This window comes from Canis lupus, chromosome 2 (assembly GCF_003254725.2).
Source record: "Canis lupus dingo isolate Sandy chromosome 2, ASM325472v2, whole genome shotgun sequence".
Taxonomy (NCBI): domain Eukaryota; kingdom Metazoa; phylum Chordata; class Mammalia; order Carnivora; family Canidae; genus Canis; species Canis lupus.
In genome coordinates, this window is record NC_064244.1 from 12,736,187 (window position 1) to 12,760,163 (window position 23,977).

At 37.1% G+C, this 23,977-nt stretch overlaps 1 protein-coding gene across 1 annotated transcript in view; it reads left to right on the forward strand.

The window, feature by feature from the left end:
- The first annotated feature begins 10,457 nt into the window (after positions 1-10,457).
- EPC1 (enhancer of polycomb homolog 1) overlaps positions 10,458-23,977 on the forward strand; it is a 94,509-nt gene continuing 80,989 nt past the window's right edge. Inside the window, exon 1 of the mRNA XM_025464035.3 lies at positions 10,458-10,657. Within this exon, the coding sequence (XP_025319820.1) occupies positions 10,655-10,657 (3 nt within the window). The 5' untranslated portion in view covers positions 10,458-10,654. The remainder of the gene's footprint in view (positions 10,658-23,977) is intronic.

Sequence of the window (23,977 nt, forward strand, 5' to 3'; positions counted from 1 at the left end):
TCTCAATGAACAGTTCAGCCCCAGAGTAAAAGCAGATCCGGAAGCAGTGCTTCAGAATCAGTTCAAAATAGAAAGGAATTGAGCCTTATTTCCTATTTTAAGTACTCCTCAAATTATGGTTTGCAAATTGACATTCAATGTATTGGTTTCCAAATATGTACAATGGACACAGCATGCTGATCTGAAGATGCACATAGTTTAAGATATTGTTACTGAAAACTACATATTAAGACTTCTAGGAGGATAGTGAATATATTGCAACAATCTCTTCAGAGAAGCAAAGACAAGAGTCTGGTATGCCAGCTTCTGGCTTAAAATTACCATAAAATAAATAGCCAATAGTACAGATCTTTACTAGCAGTTCTGAGAATGAAGTCTGACCCCTAAAATAGAGTGACTAACTCAATCTCATGATGACTGAAACCCAATCTTGGCCCCATCAACATTTTACACTAACTCCTGGATAAGCAACCTCTTTAAAGAACCCTCAGTAAGGATAAATAACACCCACCTGGCATTTTCTTTTGCTAGTGAAAACTGATGAGACGTAAATGATGGTGAGTCAAAAATTAAGGAATGTTATATCAAGAACTTATCATATAAAAAAAAAGAACTTATATATATAATAAAGATAGCAAGCAGTTGGCTGCCATCAGGGCTGTAGGCTTATTTATAAAATGATCTAAAATAACCATATTTCCTGATTTTCCCTCTATAATCCAGCCTGTTGCATCAGGGAAATTATTAATAGTACCATTTTCATTCTTGAAAATGTCCTGGGTTTACTATAAATGACCTAGACACCCTATGTATGGCACCATCTCACATTATCTTATGTTCCACCTCCTCTTCTGATCCTCTTGTCCCTCATCCCCAATGAATCTCTTATCATCTTTTTTGCCCATTGGCTGTCTTTCCTTGTTTTCCAAGTGTTTCATGCTCCAAAGTTACCCCTCTGTTCAGTATTCACTCTTTACTCCCATGCAACCCAATTCATTCAACTCCAGTGATCCTGGTAAGTTTTTTAGAAAGCAAGCAATCTGATTATTACACACAAAGTAGTCTGCATTTGTGCTATCTGTGATTTTACAAATAATTTAGGCCATATAAGGGGGGATAGTTTTCTAATGCCTCTTGCAAAATCTCTGCCATTTGTCAAAGTAAGGTTCAATTGTGTTAATTATGTAATCACTTCTGTCTGAGTTATTTTTGTGACTGCTATTATATATACACTTGTTCAGTTATATAATAGGGATCCCTGACTTGGCACCCTTTATTCTGAAAGTTTGCCAACACAAAAAGAAGTACAAGGAAAGACATTGGGAAAAGATCCAAAGAGGCAGAATCACAAGTGGTTAGTATATTCTTTATTACATATTTCCATATTTTCCAAATGTCTGGAATTGAGTTTATATTACCCTTACCATCTTGGGGGGGGGAGGGATGAATACAACAGAAGAAATTAATATATAAGAAAAAATTGAAGGTCATTTAGACTATTTTTATCAATAAGAAAATCTGAAAGCTAGATTTGACATAAGATAAGAGTCTGCTGGTTATAAAAATATATTTACATCATATATATATAAAATAATGCTTCTTTCAATGGTCAAGTCAAAGCGAGTCATTACACTAGCAATCCAGCTTTGTAGGAACTGCCTCTTTTACTTTTTTTTTTTTTTTTTAAGATCTTATTTATTTATGCATGAGACACAGAGAGAGGCAGAGACACAGGCAGAGGGAGACGCAGGCAGGGAGCCTGATGTGGAACTTGATCCCAGAACTCCAGGATCATGCCCTGGGCCAAAGGCAGGCACTAAACCACTGAGCCACCCAGGGATCCCAAGAACTGCCTCTTTTACTAGTTACCCTTACTAGCAAGAGAAAGGCCCCTGCTTCCCAATGCATGGTACAATAAGGTGTTAATCCAGACACACAGGAATAAGCCTTGTAAAAGCAGATTTTTAAGGGAAGCTGTTTCTCTGCACCACCTACTCTGAGCACCAGAATTTCTATTGCAATTGTCAATTGAGGGCTATTCAGTCCCAAAATCTAACTTACAACAATGCCTAAAGTGTACTTTTTTTAAAATAATTTTTTTTAAGATTTTATTTATTCATGAGCAACACAGAAAGGAGAGAGAGAAAGAGGCAGAGACACAGGCAGAGGGAGAAGCAGGCTCCATGCAGGGAGCCTGACTTGGGACTCCAGGATCAGGCCCTGGGCTGAAGGCAGTGCTAAACCCCTGAGGCACCCGGGCTGCCCCTGAAGTGTACTTTTAATGCCATACAATGAAATTCAGTAAAATTCATTACCAGTAACTGACCTAAACATTAAAATACAATAAGCCACCTGTATAGATTCCATCATGAAAATCAACCCCCATTTTCCCCCACCCCCCACTAAGGAGTTCTAAGAATCCTTAGCTAGATATAGGTAGGGAAATTATTTATGATTTGATCTCATTAAACTCTTCTTCCTTTGTCATCCCAGGCCTGCATTATTTGCTGACTTTTTTCCCAATAATAATTCATGTTCCATAACAGTAAATGATCTTTCTCATATGGAAGCTTTAATGATTTCTTACAGAAAATTTTCATTTCTCTTTCTATAATTATTCAAGGTGCATACTTTAAGCAAGAGTCTTTACCAACTGTCGTTCTATTGCTCCGGAGATTCCAGTTGCTCTTTTACCTCAAATTTATACAAGGCTTAAATTTTCAGCAGGATAGTCTCTGTCAGTACATGAGTATAGGGTTTCTTTCATCACTAATCTGCAGTTGGGAGTCACAGGGGTCATGGAGGGGCCTGGGCCCTCTATAGTCCTGGGATTTTTTTTTAATAACAAAAAGAATAACTTTCATATTGAATACTAGATGAAAAATTCCTTTTTGTTGTATTTTTACCATGATACTTCCTATAGCATACTACAAGAAAACTCCAAGTGAGGGTTTAGGTTTACTAACCTAAAAATGGACATTTCATGTCCATAGGTCCACAATAGGTCAGTCACCAGAGAGTCTTGAATTCTGATAAGCCATATAAGGAATGAGAAGCTTGAGTACCAGCTGAGATCGCCCAAGATTTAGGGTTCATACAATGAAAATGGCTGCTGCTGAAGGAGGCATGCATCTAGCTGTCAAGAATAAAAGAAAAAGAATATGAAGAGAGTGAAAAGTGATGTAATATGCAGTTCTAGAATACTTGCCAGCAACTTGATTATGGGGTAACATAATTATAGAAGAACTATTTTTTTTAAAGATTTTATTTATTCATGAAAGACACACAGAGAAAGGCAGAGATACAGGCAAAGGAAAAGCAGGCTCCCTGCAGGGAGCCCAATGCAGGACTTGATCCCAGGACCCTGAGATCACAACCTGAGCCAAAGGCAGACGTTCAACCACTGAGCACCCAGCTGCCCTAGGAGAACTAATTTTCAATAAGAGAAATGAGTAGTTGTCTTAGGCACTTAGAGGTTACTGGGTATCTTTAAAAGAATTATATCTGTCCAACTCTTTTACCATGTCTATATGCAAATTATTGGTTCCTATCACTCTCTAATAATTAAAATATTTTCTTTAATTAAGAGATAACATACAGGGTGCCTGAGTGGCTCAGTCGGTTAAGCATCTGACTGATGTCGGCTCAGGTCTTGATCTCAGGGTCATGGGTTCAGGCCCTGCCTAGGGCTCCAGGATGAGTGTGGAACCTACTTTAAAAAAGAGAGAGAGAATGATAACATACAGACTGTAAAACATATTTAGTGTACTAATCAATGTATAGCTCAATAACTTTTACACACATATGCATACATATATGACACACACATATACATATGAATGTGCCTGTCTTATATATATGTAGCCACAACCCAGATTAAGATGGAAGATTTCTTACATTCCATAAAGTCCCCTTGTTCCCCTTCTCAATCTAGTATATACAGCAGTTAAAAAGTAGCTGATTTTAACAAAGAAAATACTTTGAAGATTACTCACATTGATTGTACTAGAAATTGCATCAGCTATGAAGAAGAGACACCACAAAACAGTGCTTTGGACACATTAGTGGTTTTATTTTGCCCTTATGTGGGAAGAAGTCCAGATGGAATGAAAGTTCCCAAGGACCTAGTTTCCTTCCTCCTGGAATGCTGCCCTTAGCCAGGAGCAACCTTCTGGGTTGTCAAAGAGCTGGCGACTCCACCCAGGTGTGGTGACCACACCCCAAGCAGGAAGAAGGGTAAAGGTAAGGAGCAAAAGGTCCCACCCGCTGAGTCAGGGTCCTGTCAATGCTTTCTCAGAAGCTCCACCAAACCACGTCTGCCTAAATCTCAAGGGCTAAAACTGTGTGCCAAATAGTTTTGGGTGGCAAACCCAAAATAAAATTGGATTTTATGAATAAGAAAAAAAGAGAGGATGGATATTGGCTACTCAGTGGTCTCGGCCACACCAACAGCCACAAATTGCTGCCATGAATGACCTTTTTTGAAAATGCCACTTTGCTTGTAATGGATAAATGAAATCTGAAATTGTCCCACAATGGGTAATGTGTTCTGAAGCAAGCATTCCTATAATCTCTGCTACAGATATAATATTAAAACATTTGGAAAATAAAAAGTCTAGTAAGGTACTGCTTCAAAATATGTTTCCCAAAATAACATAACTTTTCTCTATTCTGAAGAAGGAAAATACAGGAAAAATATTTAAGGGTAAAATTGAAAGAATTTGTGTAAGATCACACAAACAACTAAAGAAAAGTAATGACATTAATGCATCTGATGTACGTTAATTCATTAGGGACCAAAACTGGCAGTTTGGCCATTTCCAAATTGTAACTCTGTTCATGATCATTGGGATTATGAGCTTTGATTTAAACTAAGATTTTTTTTTAAACACACTGAACGGGCCTAGAGTGTACAGTTGCACAATCTCTTATCTACAATTTTGAGTTCCCAAAATTTGAAAACTGAAAACTTTTTTGCAAGTCGTACTATTGGGTGACAAAACTGACCTGAATTGACATGGGGCTATTTAGTCTTTCTTTACCTGATTTAGCATGATCAGTCATATATTTTGTTATTATATTTGGTTAAGGGGTGCTGCATCATATGACTACTTTAAAATTACAGAAGTCCCCCTTTATCGGCAGAGGGTATCTTCCAAGATCCCTAGTGGATGTCTAAAACCTCACACAGTACCAGCCATCCATATACTATGTTTTTTCCTACACATACATACATTTGACAAAATTTAATTCGCAAACTAGGCACAGTAAGAGATTAACAATAACTAGTAATGAAATAGGACAATTATAACAATATACTATAATAAAAGTTATGTGAATGTGGTCTCTCTTTCAAAACATCTCATTGTACTATACTCACTCTTCTTTTTTTTTTTTTTAATTTATTTTTTATTGGTGTTCAATTTACTAACATACAGAATAACACCCAGTGCCCGTCACCCATTCACTCCCACCCCCCGCCCTCCTCCCCTTCTACCACCCCTAGTTCGTTTCCCAGAGTTAGCAGTCTTTACGTTCTGTCTCCCTTTCTGATATTTCCCACACATATACTCACTCTTCTTGTTGTGATGATGTGAGCTGATAAAATGCTACGTTATGGATGAAGTAAGGTGAATGATACAGGCATCATGACGTAGCATCAGGAAACTAGTGACCTGATGATTTGTCAGAAGGAGGATCATCTGGTTCCTGACAGAGGGTAGGCCCTATGTAACTTGAAACTTTAGAAAGCAAAACTGTGGGTAAGGGGGACTCTATGTTTTAAAACTCTGAATTCTGAAACAGCTTTCTTCACCGCACCATTCTGGGAGGTAAAGGTCTGAAAAACTGCATTACCTAAGTGGTTCACAGCTTGATTTGTTTAGAGATTCCTATTATTCCTAAAGCTCATTCAAGGAATCACACGTCATTGCTTTCATAATTTTTCTAAGTCTTAGAATCTAAGAAATTGAACACATTATTTCTGTCCACGTATACGTAGCATTTTGCTTTGCTGACAAAGAGTAAATTCAAAAAGGATAACTGTTTTTGATTCCAGTTGTATTAGTTAAATTCTAGCTTTAATAATGCATTGGCTCATTTATTTATTTTTTTTAAAGTGTTACTTGAGCTTTGTTCAACTGATATGAAATACAAGGTTTTTGGAATAAAAATTACCAAAGTCAGCCCTTGAAAAGAAGCAGAGAATGAGGCAAATGGTTGCCTGAATTCTTTCTTTTCATTTTACTAGTAATATGTATGATCATAGATATTTGTTTCTTGTTCATATTTATTGATGAGCTAAGTTATAATCATTGGCTACAATGATGCAGATGAAATGTAGATTTTTAAAATCTAATAGCAAGACAATGTGATCCAGCTATGTAAATTCACAAGTTGCACGGAGTTTTGCTTTTTTTTCTCTACTTCACCAAAGCTTCTCTGGATCTTATCATCACTAAAACCCCCCAAATCTCAAATTCCAACATTCTACTCTTTGAATATAATTCACTTGCTTAGATACGGAACCCCTGTCTGTAGCTTACAAGCCTCTGCAGGGTATCATTTCCTTTCTGAACTCACCTGATGTCATTTTCTCCTCTTCTAATATGCTGCACCCACACTGGCCTCATTTTACTTCCTGGAATACTTCAAGATCCATTCTGCCTCAGGACATTAGCACATGTTGTAACCTCCTTCTGCTCTGCTATTTCTCACATATTTTTCAAGTTTGGCTCCTTCTTATCCATCAAATCTAGCTTCAATGGCACCTGCTTAGAAACAACTTTCCTTACAAACTTATCTATGTGTTTCCCTCCCTATTTTTTACTAAGACTTCACTGTTCACTTCTTTAATAGCACTTGTAATTTTACAATTTTATATTTGTTTGCTTGCTGTTTCTCCTGAAAATACAGGAAAAATATTAAAGGGTAAAATTAAAAGAATTTGTTTAAGACCACACAAACAACTAAAGAAATGTAATGACATTAATGCATTTGATGTACATTAACTAGACTCCCCACTAGACTATGAACTCCTTGAAGGAGATGAAAAACTCTCTTGTTCATGAATATAAGTGTAGCTCAAAGCATCATGCCTGGCGCATTCTAAATTCTCAAGAACTATTCGAATAAACAACATGAGAATAATTTATCCTATGTCTTTCAGTGATAATTTTTCCAAGACATCTCACTCTACATTTTACCTTAACCAAAAAAAAAAAAAAAAAAGATGTTCAGAACTTGTATATCATGAATATTGGCTCAAAAACTCCGAAGAAAATTCTCCCATGACTCCTAACTCTGGAAAACGTACAAGGGTGGTAGAAAGGGAGGTGGGCGGGGGGTGGGGGTGACTGGGTGATGGGCACTGAGGGGGGCACTTGATGAGTTGAGCACTGGGTGTTATTCTATATGTTGGCAAATTGAACACCAATAACCAATAAAAATAAATTAAAAAAAGAAAATTCTCCCATAAGAAAGCATATAAGGAAAAAAAAAAGAAAAATAAAAAAAGAAAGAAAGCATATAAGGCATGCCTGGGTGGCTAAGCAGTTTGGCGCCTGCCTTTGGCCCAGGGCGTGATCCTGGAGTCCCGGGATCAAGTCCTGCATCGGGCTCCCTACATGGAGCCTGCTTCTCCCTCTGCCTATGTCTTTGCCTCTCTCTGTGTATCTCTCATGAAAAAACAAATAAAATCTTTAAAAAAATCATATAATTAGAAATATGCACATTGTGAAATGTGCACAGAAGATTCTAATCTATAGATAATAAAGTATACATTGCATGCGCATCTATATATGTATATACAGATGTATATGTATAATTATGTATGTATAATTGCATGTATGTATGTGTACATATATCGATGTGCATGCATGTATCAGTGGTGGAAGGGATGGGAAAGAAAAGAACAAGGCTAGGGTGGTGGAAAGACAAAAGAACATAGTGAAAACGGCTTCTAACAAGTTTTTTTCTACTGGAAGGAAAACTGCTTAAAAATCACTCAAGAAACGTAGTCTTCTCTCTTTATTAGATGACTCCTTAAGGATGTTTTCTGATTATAATGAAATAAATATCACTGAATTTTATTCTTATCTTTATTTATTTACAAAAGAAAAGAACCCAGGTATTTAGACATTCACTTTAACGCAGCTGTTCATTAAATATATCTGAATCCAAGTCTTTCATCATTTACTTCAGTTGATCCTAGAGCAGGGACGGTAGACATAGCCCAGAGAGGGGGTCTAGCTCAGGTTCTATCTAAATGGGCCTAGGACCTATGCCTGTGGGTGCCCTGTCTGGCAAAAGTTAAAGTAGGTGTCTCGGAATGCATAGTGAGCTCTACCCCCTGGTTTGTGGTGGAGAGTCCCTGTTTATTCCAGTCATCATATAATTAAAAATACGTTCCCTTTCACTCTCAAGTGTCCTGGTTAAGATGGCAAATACAGTCACCCTAACCATGGCTCCTTATGAATGTTAACTATTAAACGCCAGGCAGGGATGGGGATGCGGTACCAACAAGTGTGTGTGTCTGGAGGGAGGGATGGTGAAGAACGTAGGCAATCCAATCCCCACCTCTGTCTTCCTCCGGCCCCTTTAAACCTGGTTCTTTTTTTTTTTTTTTTTATGATAGCCACAGAGAGAGAGAGAGAGAGAGAGAGAGAGAGAGAGAGGCAGAGACATAGGCAGAAGGAGAAGCAGGCTCCATGCACCGGGAGCCCGACGTGGGATTCGATCCCGGGTCTCCAGGATAGCCCTGGGCCAAAGGCAGGCGCCAAACCGCTGCGCCACCCAGGGATCCCTTAAACCTGGTTCTACCCTTGGCTCATTAGAAATTGAACTGGCAAAGAATTTTATCCTGAGTGTGTTCAATTAATGCACATATGCTGTGTTCGACACATTTCGATATTTGCTGCCATTTCGACTTTACGTTTGCAATCACTGTGTCGCATTCATTTAGTGTCTCATTTTTTTAAATAATAAGTTTAATTTTTATTGGAGTTCAATTTGCCAACATATAGCATAACACCCAGTGCTCATCCCGTCAAGTGCCTCCCTCAGTGCCCGTCACCCAGTCACCCCCACCCCCGCCCTCCTCCCCTTCCACCACCCCTAGTTCGTGTCCCAGAGTTAGGAGTCTTTATGTTCTGTCCCCCTCACTGATATTTCCCACACATTTCTTCTCCCTTCCCTTATATTCCCTTTCACTATTATTTATATTCCCCAAATGAATGAGAACATATAATGTTTGTCTTTCTCCGACTGACTTACTTCACTCAGCATAATACCCTCCAGTTCCATCCACCTTGAAGCAAACGGTGGGTATTGGCCGTTTCTAATGGCTGAGCAATATTCCATCGTATACATTTTTTTTTTTTTTAAGTCTCAGACTTCGTTCTCATTTAAAAGCCCAGTTGAAAGACCTTATAAATATGTAAAGCAGGAAGTTCAAATTACAGTCAGGTAAGTCTCTAGTGACTGATGTTCTTTCCAAAACAATTAAAAAAGAAAAAACTCATAAAAGCAGCACATTTCTAAGGCACCCTCCCCCTTACCAGAGATCTCACCCTGAGTCCAGACTGGACAATGCACTTTTCGTACTGTATTTATTTTGGATCTTTACCACTTCCTGGAGGCCAGGAGGAGGCAGAGTGGGAGGATCCAAAAAAACTCAGCGCCACAGCCATTTTGTTTGTAAGGCAGAGCGAGCGGTAGGATGGTGTCCGCCTCCAAAGGTTTTGGGGATAGAATTTTTAAGGGGCGCGGGGGGCTTATGCCTATTGTTTTAAACGTGACCACTAAAGTCATTTCGTTTTCATCCTTTGCACAAAATGGCACTTATCGCTGCTCAGGAATTCTATTTTTACAAGGAATGGAAGCTGTCTGGGCTGCAGGAGTCGTGAATCCTGCTCACGGATGACCGCCTTCTCGGGTCCCCAGCGATGCCAAGGCAGACACTTCTCGATGGCCATAGTTGCTCAGTGACGCTAGTTTTTCAATGGCCGCGTTTGGAGCCGAATGACGGACGGACGGGCCGAGCGGCAATCTGCATCCGGAGAAAAGCCTCGCATTCCGCGAACGCGCGGCTCGAGGGGGAGCGCGCCCCAGGACGCCACGAGGGCACTCTCCGGGCTCGGGGCAGGCGCGGGTGCCATTGTTTTGCAGTGTCACTTGGTCGCGGGCTTAGGCTCGTGTCGTCGGGGTGGCTGTGCTTTTAAAAGCCCAGTGTAAAATGGCACACACACCGCATTTTTTCCGAGCCGCGGGAGGCGGGGGCGCGGGGAGGCGCAGGCTGCGCGGACGCCGCGCTCCAGCCAATCGGGCGGCGCCTGCCCGCGGCGCAAACTTGTTAACCCGGCGGCTGCGGCGGCCGCTGCTGCTCCTCGCTCCTCGCTCCGCGCCCCGCCCGCGCCCCGCGCCCCGCACCCGCGCCGCGGTGCCTGCGACGCCCCCGACGCCCACGGAGCCCGGGGAGGCCACCCCAGCCCGCCCGCGACCATGGGACAAACTAGTACTTCCCATTTACCAAATATTTTAAGGATGTTTGAAGACCCGTACGCTGCCGGGAGGCTGCTGTTTCCAGGGGCTCGAGGATCCAGCCTATATTGTTGCAATTATTTTTCAAGAACTGCCTTCTCCTTTGCCTGCACGAATGGTAAGTTTGTGATTTTAAACGTTGATGTCGTTACAGCTCTGAAGGAGCCACCGGGTAAAGAGGATTTTCATTGTGTTTCTTCTAACAAAACCAATCTTTGTATTTTTTTTTTTTCTTTAGCTTTGATCTCTCTGCGTATTCCACCTAATCTTGTCTGGTACATTTTTCACTAAAATGTACTAAAAAAAAAAAAAAAAAACCCGCAGTTGTGGGTTTTTTTTTTTTTCATCCCGAAAGCTAAATATTTGTGAAATAAATTATACTTTAATTACTGTGAACTACAGGGGAACTCAGCTATTTCAAGATGGACTTGTTTTGTGCCAGCAGTGTTGGTAATGCCAAATATGTGCATATCCTCTTTATAAAAATTATGTATTACCTAATTTGTCCAGGACTAAATTATCAGCAGACAAACTGTGGATATAGTTTTGTTTCTTCTCTCTTTTTTTCTTTTTAAATAGGCCTATTGTGGTTTTCTTGATGGATTACTTGGATACAAACTACAGGAAAGCTGCCCTTGGTATGATGAAGGTGGAGATTGACATAACCGGGTTTATATTAAGTTATGGCTGTTACTAAATAGTGGATCTTTTATTTGCTGATCAGATCTAAACTTGTATTCCATGATATTAATTCTTTGAAGCTCTTCATTAGATAATCTTTGCAGATCTATCGTGTTTTTCTCCAAAAAGGTACATTTGGGAGACATTTTGTAATTTTTGGCATTTTTCTAATTTTTTTTTCTTTTTTGCACACGGTAGGAGATCTTTTTTGTTTTGCATTGATCTGTGTTGGTGGCGCTGTAGTGCTCCTCAACAATTTATGTCAGTTTCACTAAAAGAAAAAAGGAGGAAAAAAAAAGAGGTGGGGTAAGATTTGATCTATTATCTTATCCCTTTATTTCCTTAAAGAAAGTTCAATTTGGTCTGAGGAATTAATTATTCAGTTGTATTATTTAAATGTTTGTTGTGAACTGTGAACTGTGGGTTGAAAGCAGACATGTCGTCACAACCCGTCCAGGGAGCATCAGGGACAGGCATGCAGTTTGCAGTTTTATCTGATCTGATTATCGCTAGATCAGAATTTTTCAATAATAAGCTGTTGGCTTACCTTCTCTTTTCTCGGTAATATTTTGCATTTTCTTTATATTACAACACTATACGTGTTAATGTCTTTTCAATGTAACAAAACGTTTGAGTTTTAGTTCACTCAACATTGTAAAAGTTGAATTTCGTATTGAACCTAGGGATTTCTTAAATAACTATTCTAAGTTTCTCCTGGGAATTTTCTAGTAGTTTGACGTGGAATAATGCCTACATTATTATTTATTTTGAAGTGATACTTCCAATTGAATTTATGTATATCCTTGTTTTGAAAAGAGTAAGTATTCTAGAATAAGATAATCTTTTGAGAATATGTACACAACTGCTTCTAACTTTAAAAATATTGGTATTCATGTGTCTAAATGCAGGTAAATGTTTTTCATCTTTGTTCTTCTTGAGAGTTATCTGATTAGAGAATATGGGGTTTAGGCCCAAAGCCTCCCAGGAACAAAATGTATATTACAGTATGACATAGGTTATACCCATCCCTGTGAACATTTTAGTTGTTTATGAAGGTAGTAAGTATAGCCTTCTTTCAAAAAGAAAGTGGAAGGAATCTGTAATCATACCTAAAAACAGATTATTTTGCCAAATAAAATAAAAACAACCAAAATACTATTCAAGACCACCTTACCAAACGATTGAATAAATTCTTGAGAGAGTGAAATTTCTGGAGTTGTTGTTTTTATTCACTTTGAAGTAGGTAAAGGTTATTTCACTAATCATTTAAAATTCTGAAGTAAAAGAATGTGTGAAAATGACTAAGATTAGTATTTCTCATTTTTGTGTCCATATAATTTATTTGTATAGGACTCTTTCCTTGAACTTCAAAAATAATTATGTATCATGTCCATATTTTGTTTATACTATACTATAAAAATTTGAAAATGTCCACTGTAACATTTTATCCCTTTATAAAATTTAAGTGCCCCCATCAAGACTAGTTTTGACATTATAGATTATTTATAGAATGAAATACAGCAAGTGTAAATATACTATCTAACCCTCTGGTTATTCTGGAGAGTTTAGTTCTCTGAAGTTGATCTACTGAATAAAATAAACTTCCCACTATGTTTGTTGCTAAAATATTCTGCTATTCAGCTGCTGATATATTTTAATCTGCAAAAACTAAAAATATTTATATATTGTAGCCCCCCTTTTTAAAAACAAACTGATGCTATGAAGTCCATATGTAGCTATGCAATGCTCTTTGTTCTCCTACATCATTGACTATTACATCATTGATTATGAAGTAACCATTATAGTTAAATCTTCACTTTTTAAAATCATCCATATATATTTATATTAAAGGTATTATTTTATATGTGACTCTTACATGACTATGTAGGTAAGGAGGTTTAAACTACAAGGCAAAAACAATTTATTATTTTATATTCTCCATTTTTAAATCCACCTTGTGCTTCATTTTAGCTCTGGAGTCTTTGGACATTAATTCTTTTTTTAACTGACAATATTTTTGTGAGCATTTACTCATGAGTTTGGTGTGATTTAGATTAGAATTATTATAAACTATGTTTTTATCATGAAAAAAAATCTTTATTAAGTGTAGTCTAGAGAGAACTCAGTTTTCCATAGTAACAGTTGCTAGATCGTGAACAATAAAAAATTATTTTTAAAAAATCCTGAAATGTCATTTTAGTTAACAATTTCTTTCTTGCACACCGTTTTATCAGAGATAGTAGCAAGTAGTAAAATTGACTACATTAAAATATCATATCATATTTTTTTACCCTGCCCATCCCTTTGGTGAAAGGGAGGGGTCATTGAGTAGTGAAATAGCCAAAAACAGGTTGCAGAAAAAATAAATAAATGATGCCAATGACATGGAAAGTCTAAATCAAATTCTAAACAATAAACCTCAGAAAAATTAACTTGAAATTATGGAGTTTGGTCAATAACAGAAAAAAGCTTTAAATTTTATTAAGACTTAATGTAATAAACCAATACAATTTCCTTATTTATTTATTTGTACTCATTAGTATTGCTAAAAATTGAGGAGATTTTCAGGTTAGCCAAATGTATTAAGAAAGATGAGATAACAAAGGGAAGAGATATTAAGATGACCTAATATAAATGCTAAAAATATTAGCCAGGACCAATCCAGTATACCTTGGAATGAACTTTAGAAGAAGGAAAAATATCTAAAAATTTTGTCCTCAGAAAACCAAGTTCAATACAGACCTGAAATTTTACATTTCCAGTTCTACCCACTTCTTATGCATATTTACCCCTGCTGTTTTTTGGACATATCATTACTTCCCACAAGACCATACAGATTCACTACTGTCCTCAGCATGGTTGTGCAAGGAAAGAGAAGGGGGAAAGTAATAGACAAAATGGGTATTTGCAATATAACTTTTTAAAAATATATTTCCAAAAAGATTCCTTTTTTTTTTAAAGATTTATTTATTTATTTATGAGAGAGAGAGAGAGAGAGAGGCAGAGACACAGGCAGAAGGAGAAGCAGGCTCCATGCCCAGAGCCCGATGTGGGACTCGATCCTGGGACTCCAGGATCGTGCCCTGGGCCAAAGGCAGGTGCCAAACCGCTGAGCCACCCAGGGATTCCCCCCCCCCCCCCAAAAGATTCTTAAATGGAGAGTCTAAAGAGAAAGTAAAGCAAAGAAATTATCTCTTTATGAAAAAGATGAAAGGGTTGGACTTTATACTTGATTTTTTTCAACATTTATTTTTATTTGGAGAATTATTTATTCTAGATTTTCCTAGCTATTATTTGCTACTATGCTAAGATGCTGGGGTATAATATTAAGAAGAGGTAAGCATCCCTGATTTCATGGAGTTTATAGTCCCAAGAAGATTCAAAGTTCTAATCTAAGGTGTTAGATATGGGGGTTCCCATTTGGAAATAAAGGCCAATGGAGACTTCTGGAGAAAATATTAATAGTAATAAATTTAAATACAATCATATGACAGTCATATGATTTAACAAGTGTTCTTCTATTGAAGCACCCTTATTTGGGTACCAGATATATTCACACATGAATAGGGAAAATAGCCCTCAGATTTTAGAGATAGCCCAAATAAATGCTGTGTAAATAGACAGTTAACTAATTCAAATTTCTGTTGCAAAGTGAGAAATAAACCTATTTGCTTGTGAAGAGAAAATGGAGAAGATCACTCTAGTAGTAGGAATTTGGGGGTGTGTCCTTGTAAAATCTACTTAATGAAAACTTTTGAATATGGTAGAGCTTCATTTTGTACATTTTATTCACATTGTCATGAAAAAATGTCAATGTGAATATAAATGAAGCAGGGAAATACATTACAATGTTAAAGGATTGTATCAAAATTAAAATATTTACTTTTATTTTAAAATCTTTTGTAATATTTTTAGTGATAGATATAACAGAATTTTAAAAATTAAAACATATTTTAATTTACAAAGATAACATACTTACACATTTAGCTAATAGTTTATAGTTAAGCATGTCACATATGGAGCAGGAAAGTAAGACTGCTGTTATATGCAGATGATCTAGAGTCGGATCTCTTCATTAAGGATTCTCTATATGTGATTTAAGAAGATAAGAATAAAGTCACCAAATTATTTTGTCAAAGAGCCAATTAATTCATACTAGCTATAGATGTATTAATGTCATTTAGTTTGCTTTTGTACTAGCATGGAACGTTACTGATAGTGACATAAAAAAATATGGACATTTAAAAAAAAAATATGGACATTTATTATTTCAGTTAAATCAGTAACCAAAAGCAAGCCAGTTCTATGTTTGGTTCAGGAGTCCAACAGTGTTACCAAGTTCCTTAGCAAGTTCCATTCTTTTACATTGAAACGTCAGCAATGTCTTTCCTCATAGTCACAATATAGCTGCAGCAGCTCCAAGAGTCATAGCCTGATACTACAATTTCCAAAGGGAAGAGAGTTTCTCTTAATGCATCCCTTAAGGGAAGAAATTCTTTTCCAGTGACCTACAGCACATTGCTTCTTACAGCTCATTGACTAGGTCTGTAGGACATGTTCATACCTTATCCAGTCATGGACAAGGAGATTAAAATTCCCACAATTAATTTGGCTAGGGAGGAGCTCTTGGGAGGATGAATACCTGCTCAGTATCCAGTGTTCAATATTGTTAACTTCTACTTGGCTTTGTATAAACTTTAACTGCTTTGCATGAACATTCTTGAGTGATAAAACATAAATATCTGTTTTCATAGAGACCAGCCTAGACAACTAAAACCAAACATTTAGTTAGAGCTTACTATGTTCCAGCTTCTAGCTAAATGCTACCTTTATTATATTCTTAAATTGTCACACAAACTTTAGAGATAGGACAATTATTATACCCATTTTACAGATGAGGTAACTGAGGCTTAGTAAGTTTTGGCCCAGTAAATGAAAAAGCTGGAGTTTGAACCTGGGAAGTTTGAGATCAGAGGCTGTATACTTACCTACACTTCTATACTATCATATTAGACATTTGTAAAATTTATGTTCTGTAAATGGAGATATTTCAAATGCACTATACAATGTCACTGTTTAAATGAATCCTCTAGTGAATAATTTTATAGATCTAATAATATTTTCTTAAAAACAGTAAATGGCCCCCTAACTTATCAGTTGTATGTATTTGAATTTTTGTGTGCTGAATTTGCTGAAGCCACACTTGTATTGCATCTTATCTTTTGAGGAACATCTCATGAAATTCTTTTAGAACTTTGATTTTTTATAAGGGGAAAACAAAGGTCAAAGACTAGACATTCATTGAAGCTTAGAACTGGGTGAATTCATGATTCATAACACTAGGTCCAAATAGAATGTTGGCATCTCTTTCACAACTTACAAGTTTAATTTTATGTATAAAATGTTTTGATCTTAACCAAGTTTGTGATGTTTGGAAGTCTACGCCTCTGGGACATTCTTGGGAAATGCAATGCGCTCTGGATCAGTGGATCTCAAACATCATTGTGCACCAGAATCACCTAAAATGACAGATTGCTGGGCCCCACAGTGAGGGTTCCTGGCTCAATTGGTCTGGGGCAGGACCTGAGAAGCTGCATTTCTGGCAAGCTCGCAGGTGCTGTGGTCCTTCAGCCATATCTCACCCTTTGAGACGCCGCTCTAGAGAATCAGATGGCACCTACAGTGGTAAATATTTTGATTTTGAAATATGCCAAACTTAAGAGGATGTCATTTAATATTTGGCAAATACATGAATATAAATATATTGAAATATTGAATCGGGTTGTCAGGACAGCCTCACCAAAAAGGCAGGAGTTGAACAATGACCTAAAGGGGGATTTTTCTTATGCCTCAGCATGAACATCACATTTCAGATTGATTAGCCAATGAATCAAATATGTGTGTATTTTTAACCTTTTTTTTTTTTAAATAGCAATCTACAATTTACAAATTATTTTTAAAAGCAGGTAAAACTAGAACTTAGTTATGCTCAATAGCAAGTTACATCTGAGAAAGACTTCTGTATCTGTGGCATTTTTCTGGTTTTTCTCAAGACTGTATCCCCCCCAGCCACTAATGCCCCACATTCATTAATAGGGTGTGGTTTCCATGAGAGTGAGAAAGAGGCTGCCATGCTGATGACCTATATTTAGCTATGAAACTCAGGCCACTGCCTCAATCCACTGGAAACTCTCCAACCTCCAAGACAAAGGTCACGACCTCCAGTTGAAAAATACTATCACATGCCAAGGAGCGAAGAGGACCTTTTTCATTGCTCCACTGCTTTGACACTTAAGAAATTTTGGTTCTGAAGGCCTTTGCTCATTTTTCATTAAAGTATAAAGTCTAGGCACCTGGGTAGCTCAGTGGTTGAGTGTCTGCCTTTAGCTCAGGTCATGATCCTGGGGTCCTGGAGTGGAGTCCTACATTGGGTTCCTTGCAGGAAGCCTGCTTCTCCGTCTGCCAGTGTCTGCCTCTCTCTCTGTGTGTCTCTAGTGAGTAAATAAATAAAATCTTTAAAAAAAAAAAAAAGTATGAAGTCCAAAAAACAAACTGCCAGCATAAATGAGTAAAAGACCATCAACAAATTCAATGTCCTTAACATTCCCACGAGCCTATATAAAATTTGAGTTATCCCTTCATACCACTAGAGGCTTTGTCAAGAAGCTAGCAGGAAATAACCCAAAGAGACAAGAGTATTAAGTGTGGATGCTGTGGTCCAGGATCAAAAAGTTATTCAGCATCTATATAATAATAAACTCAGATAATTTTACATGGCCTAAGCCTGCCAAACTGTGCTATCCAACACAGTAGTCACTAGCCTCCTGTAGCTCTGTAAATTTAAGTTTGAATTAAAATAAAAAATTTAGGAGCTACACCTAGGTAGTGGCCATCAAATTAGACAACAGATTTATGGAACATTTCTCTCTTGGTCTCTTCAGGCTACTCTAACAATACCATAGCATGGATGGGTTATAAGCAACAAAAATTAGTTATAGTTACGGAGACTGGAAGTACAAGATCAAGGTGAGCAGATTCAGCGTCCAGTGAGGATCATAGTGTCCTGGTTCATAGATGGCCATATTTTTGCTGTGTTCTCACACAGTAAAAGGGGTGAGGGAGCTTTCTGGGGTCTGTTTTACAGAGGCACTAATCCCATTCGTGAGGTTTCTACCCTTATGACATGAATTACCTCTCAAAGGCCCCACCTCCATATATCATAATACTGGGGGTTAGGATTTCAATATATGAATTTTAGGAGGACATAAGCATTCAGTTTATAGCACTTTCCATGTTTGCAGGAAGTTCTATTGGATGGCACTGGCGCTCCAGACCATGGTAGGCTCACGCTGTTGCAACAGTGGTTCTTACCTGTTCCTATAGTTACAATTATCCAGAAACTTAAAAACAAAATGCTTGCACACATCCCCAGAGATTCTGGTTGGTCTGGGATTGGATCTTGGCATAAGCATTTTCCAAGCTCTTGCCAGGATTCCAATATACAGCTGGAGTTGAGAATTGCTAAGTTACTCTATTGAAGTAAGGCACGAAACCAAAATGAAGAGGTGAGTAGATTAGTGCTGCTACTTCTCATCCCAATATCTCAAAAGCTATAATCTCATTTCCTAGAAAGTGAAGAAGGTTCAAAGCAAAATAAAGAATAACTGGACAGTCGGGCCAGTTCTATGGGCTGAAATATTAAGTTGACCACCTAATGAACACCAACTTTAGCTGGAAGGAAAACAGCCCAAAAGCCACTGTTAGTCTTGCATACTGACAGACTATTCTGAAGTTAATTTGAGTTTTTAAATAGTCTTTGCACTATTACTTGATTATATACCTTTCAGCTTTTTTTTCCGCTTTATGCCACATTTATAATTTACTGCATACAGTTGCCTCCTTTGGCATCCAGTAAACATTTTCAAGAAGTTAAGAAAGTTTTACATATCTATAAACTTAATTTTTAAGTATGGTGATTCTTAAGTTCTCTGTACTGTTTCAAGTATATCTCTGTACTACATATAACTTTGTAGGAATTGCACTTTAAAGTCTAAGAGGCTGACCTCTTATTCCAATAGGTGGACCCCTTCCTTATTTCAGGAATCCAAATAGGCTGTACACACTGTGATAGGAATTAAAGAGATCAGTCCATTCAAGTGTATGGATATTGCAGCATTATTAGAGAGGCTCTCATTATTGTCTGCAGCTACTCTCAAAAGTCAGTAAGTCAGATAGCCTTTCCAACAATTAAGGTTTCTTTTTTACCTGCTCTTCACTCACTAAATAAATACTTACCGAGCTTCTACTGTGTTAAAAACAATAGCACCAACATTGTGCTGAGCCTTAACATGTTACAGAGAAGAGAAGCAGTTGGGAATTGGGGTAAACTGCATGGAGAAAATAACTTTTGACCAGAGCCTTGAAAGACACATAGACTTTCAATGTGTCCAAGTTGAGAGAAGACATTCCAGGTAAAGAAAGCAGTGTGGACAGGCAAGAAAGACAGAAAACACATAGCATTTGGAAATAACCAGAAGTCCAGTGTGGATAGAAAGTTAGCTATAATGTGTGGGGGTTAGAGACTGGAAGAGATGCACCTGTGATGATAGCTTGGCACCAACACGCACAGGATTTGGAGTCCCGGACTAGGGAATCTGGATGTCATTATGGCCAGGAGAACACCAACTCAAGTGCTCGTAATTAGCCAAAAAATGGTGATGGGATAAGTAGGAGGAAAGTAGCTCTTATGTTACCATTTACCCACCAGCCTGAGTAGAGGAAAATTTCAATAGTCTGGATCTTTGGCCTGATATTTTTTTTTTTTTTTGCCTGATAAATTTTGATGGGGAGAGTATGGAGAATTAGCAAAGGTTGAAAAGTTTGGAAACATTTTCAGTTAAGTGTGGACACTAGGCAGCAGGGGGCAGCATGAGGGCACTAAACATCCAAAGAGTGCATAGGGCATTTGTTTCTGTAACATTTCTTGACAATTATAAATTTACATAATGTAGGCTACTTATATTAATAATAACTTACCATTCTTTTCCCCAAAATGAATAGAAATTAAGAGAAAAAAGAAAAGTAACAGACAGGCTGATGGCAGAATGATATTGCTGTTTGAGAGCATAGAAATGAACAGTTGTCTATGTATTATTTCCTTTCAGAGTTCATATAAATTTGAAAATCCCTAAATTTCAATTGGAAAGCAATTGGTTTTCATTTAGAAAACCTTTATGACTCTTAAAGGTTTTACATTTTTTTGAAGTAACCTTGTTCAGCTACACTGCATTCTTTAAAGAAACTATTAGAAAAAAAGAAAAAGAGGAAACACTTGAAAATAAAATTTTAGTTAAATAATGAATAGAAATTTTAATATACCTCCTATTTTACATACCAAATGTATGGAATTTTAAATTTTGGCTTTGTATGCTTCTGAAGGTTTGGACTTTCAAATGTAATTTTTTTCTTTATATCTAAAATTTGAGACTTTCTATATTAAATTTCATTATATTTTTCTGGAGAATTTCATCTCTTACTAACATTTTCAAAAGTTTGGATGGCTCATGATAGTAAGAGTAGAAAATTAGAAGTTTCCATGTAGATTTCTTTTTTAGCTCTGGAATTTACCATTGTGAATGCTACATTACACCCACCAGAAAATCACCATCAGAGATTTCTCTATCATTGCATGAGGAAGACGTATACTTCTCATATATTACACACAGAGAAACTTTCTATTTGTTCCTTCATGATTTTCTCAATGCCCATCACGCATGTTTAGGAGGCTGTGATCCCTGTTCCCTTATTTCACCTTTCTGTATATGCTTCTTTCCATGTATTGACATGGTATGTTCTACTTGTCACTTTAAATGCCCCATTAAATTGTTGTCTGACTATTCCATGATTGTTGAATATTGATTTCTCCCTTCATTAAGGAAAATCTGAAATGATGAATAAACTTTTGGTTTAAGGTAATTTACCTGAGGGGCTTGGGGTGTTGCAGTCAGTTAAGCATCCGACCCTTGGTTTTGGCTCAGGTCATGATGTAATGTAAGGGTCATGGGATCAAGCCCCAGGTCAGGCTCCATGTGCAGTGAGGAGTCAGCTTAAGATTCTCTCTTCCCTCTGCCCTTCCTGCTTATGTGTGCTCTCTCTAAAATAAATAAATCTTAAAAAAAAAAAAAAAACAAAAGATAGTTTACCTGAAAACTATTCCTTAAATATCATGAAAGGAGATGAAAACAAATGACTTTATAAATTTATGAAGCATTTCCTGTATATTTTATTTCAATCATTTGTAAATCTGAAAATATAAAAATAAAAAAAAATTCTTTAAAATGTTACCTTTCAAACCAGGATTACCAGGATATACACACAGGTCATGCCCTGGTGTTTGTACAAGAACTAAGCCCATTAAGGAAAATAACACCTTTTTCTTTTGTATCTCCCATGGTTCATCATAAGATGCTTGCTCGGACACAGGGCCCAATAATTGAAACAACACAGGGAAAACTTATTAAAGTATATGAAACGCAATCTAGTTTTTTGATGTTAGATTTAAATGTACTCTTCATCCTTTCATCATACTTTTCAAATTGTGAAAGTGGTTAAATTGTTACTATTATTGTACTGGTTGTTGCTATTTGGTATTTTTTTCAGTGCCTACATAATAGTATTGTGTTATTTTCTTAATTTATTACATAGAAATTCCATGCTCTTTTACAATGAGAATTTCAGGCTAATTGCTGATCTTTTACTACTAGAATTATTATTTCTGCTTCAACTTTTGTTCTGAAGTTTGTCTCTTTCTTTTTTTTTTTTTTTTTTTAATTTTTATTTATTTATGATAGTTACACACACAGAGAGAGAGAGAGTGGCGCAGAGACACAGGCAGAAGGAGAAGCAGGCTCCATGCACCGGGAGCCTGACGTGGGATTCGATCCCGGGTCTCCAGGATCGCGCCCTGGGCCAAAGGCAGGCGCTAAACCGCTGCGCCACCCAGGGATCCCTGTCTCTTTCTTTTGATATTAATTCTGAATCTTTATTTTCCAGTTTTAATGATAAATTTATAAGCTACATGGATTTCTCAGTTCATATGTTTTTTCCTCAGTTCATATTTGACCATATTTATGGCAAAGCTATTTTTACTAAGCATCCTCTAAGAACTTTTTGTTTAAGCATCAAAGTGTTACTAATTATCAACTAACTAACAGAGCATTACCACTCACTCAGTGAAATTATTCTCCCTAGGGCATAGCTTCCAGGATGTTATTTGCTCCTAACATTCTTCATAGGAGCTTTCTATACTATGTAAACATATAGCCAGGAAACACTAAAGGCATAATCAATATAGAAATCATAACCTCAAATTTAATGATCTTTTCTTAGCTTTTCACATTTAAAAAATGTCATATATCCTCATTTTTTTTCTATCAACAGTTAGATAAGGGGAGATATTCATAAAATTTGACAATTGGAAAAGATGGGAGGTATCATCAAGTCCTAGTCCTTGTTTTCAAAGTTGAGACTGAGGCCAAGGGACATTTAGATCAAGATTAAACAGCTAGCTGGTGGTAGAAGTAGAATTGGAAGCTACATCTTTTAACATAAAATGTTCATAAATTACCACTCAATACAGATGATATAGCCAAGCATGGCTTATTTTTAAATTTTAATTTATTGATGACTCAATTATAAAAATGTAACATGGCTTAAAACCTTTTCCTTCCTGGGGTGCCTGGGACACTTAGTTGGTTGAGTGTCTGCCTTTGGTTCAAGTCATGATCCTAGGGTCTTGGGATCCAGGCCCAGTCAGGCTCCCCCCAACCCTACCCTACCCAACCCTCCCCAGTTTTCCATTCATGCTCTCTCTTCTCTCTCTCTCATAAATAAATAGAATCTTTTTAAAAAATCAGTTGAAAAAAAGTTTTTAAACCTTTTCTTTCTAAAAATAGTCTTAAAAAACCCACATGCTAAAGGCAGTACTGTTAGAAAGTTATTCGTTTCTCTACATTTAAAATAGTTGTTTTTATTCCCACTGAGAATTAACAAAATAGAATTTTAACAAAGACCATTAGACAGAATATAGTTCAAAATTATTCCTGAAGAACAATTATTTTTCAAGTAGACCATGAAAGTTTATTTGAAGCAGCACAGATTCTGAACAACCCAAGAAAATAAAGGCAGAGAGTTCTATTAAGATGAAAGAATGGAAGTAGGTACTAAAGAGACACATAATAGTGTCCGCTACAAGCCTGATAAAAGAAATGTGTATATGTATATTATGTGTACATGCTAGCACTTTTGTGAATGGAAGGCAAAAGATAGGGTTCGAAAAATTATTCAAGAAGGAACACTTTTTCATTTGGATAGCATTTCCTTTTGAAAGTTTGGGTTATGGGATGCCTGGGTGGCTCAGTGGTTGAGCGTCTGCCTTTGGCTCAAGTCGTGATCCTGGCATCCGGCATCAGTTTCCACGTGGGGGGCCTGGTTCTCCCTCTGCCTATGTCTCTGCCTCTCTCTCTGTCTCTTTTATGAATAAATAAATAAAATCTTAAAAAAAAAAGTTTGGGTTTTGAGTATTTCTGTTCAAAGAAAGGACTAAACAGCCAGTGTAAACCCAGTTTAGCATGTATGTCAAAATGAAAGTAGTAAAGACCTGGTCCAGCATACTCAAGGGCAACCACCTTCCTACCCTATACTGACAACTATTCCTTAATTTTTCTTTGAGAAAAATGCTCAGCTTTTTAATGAAATA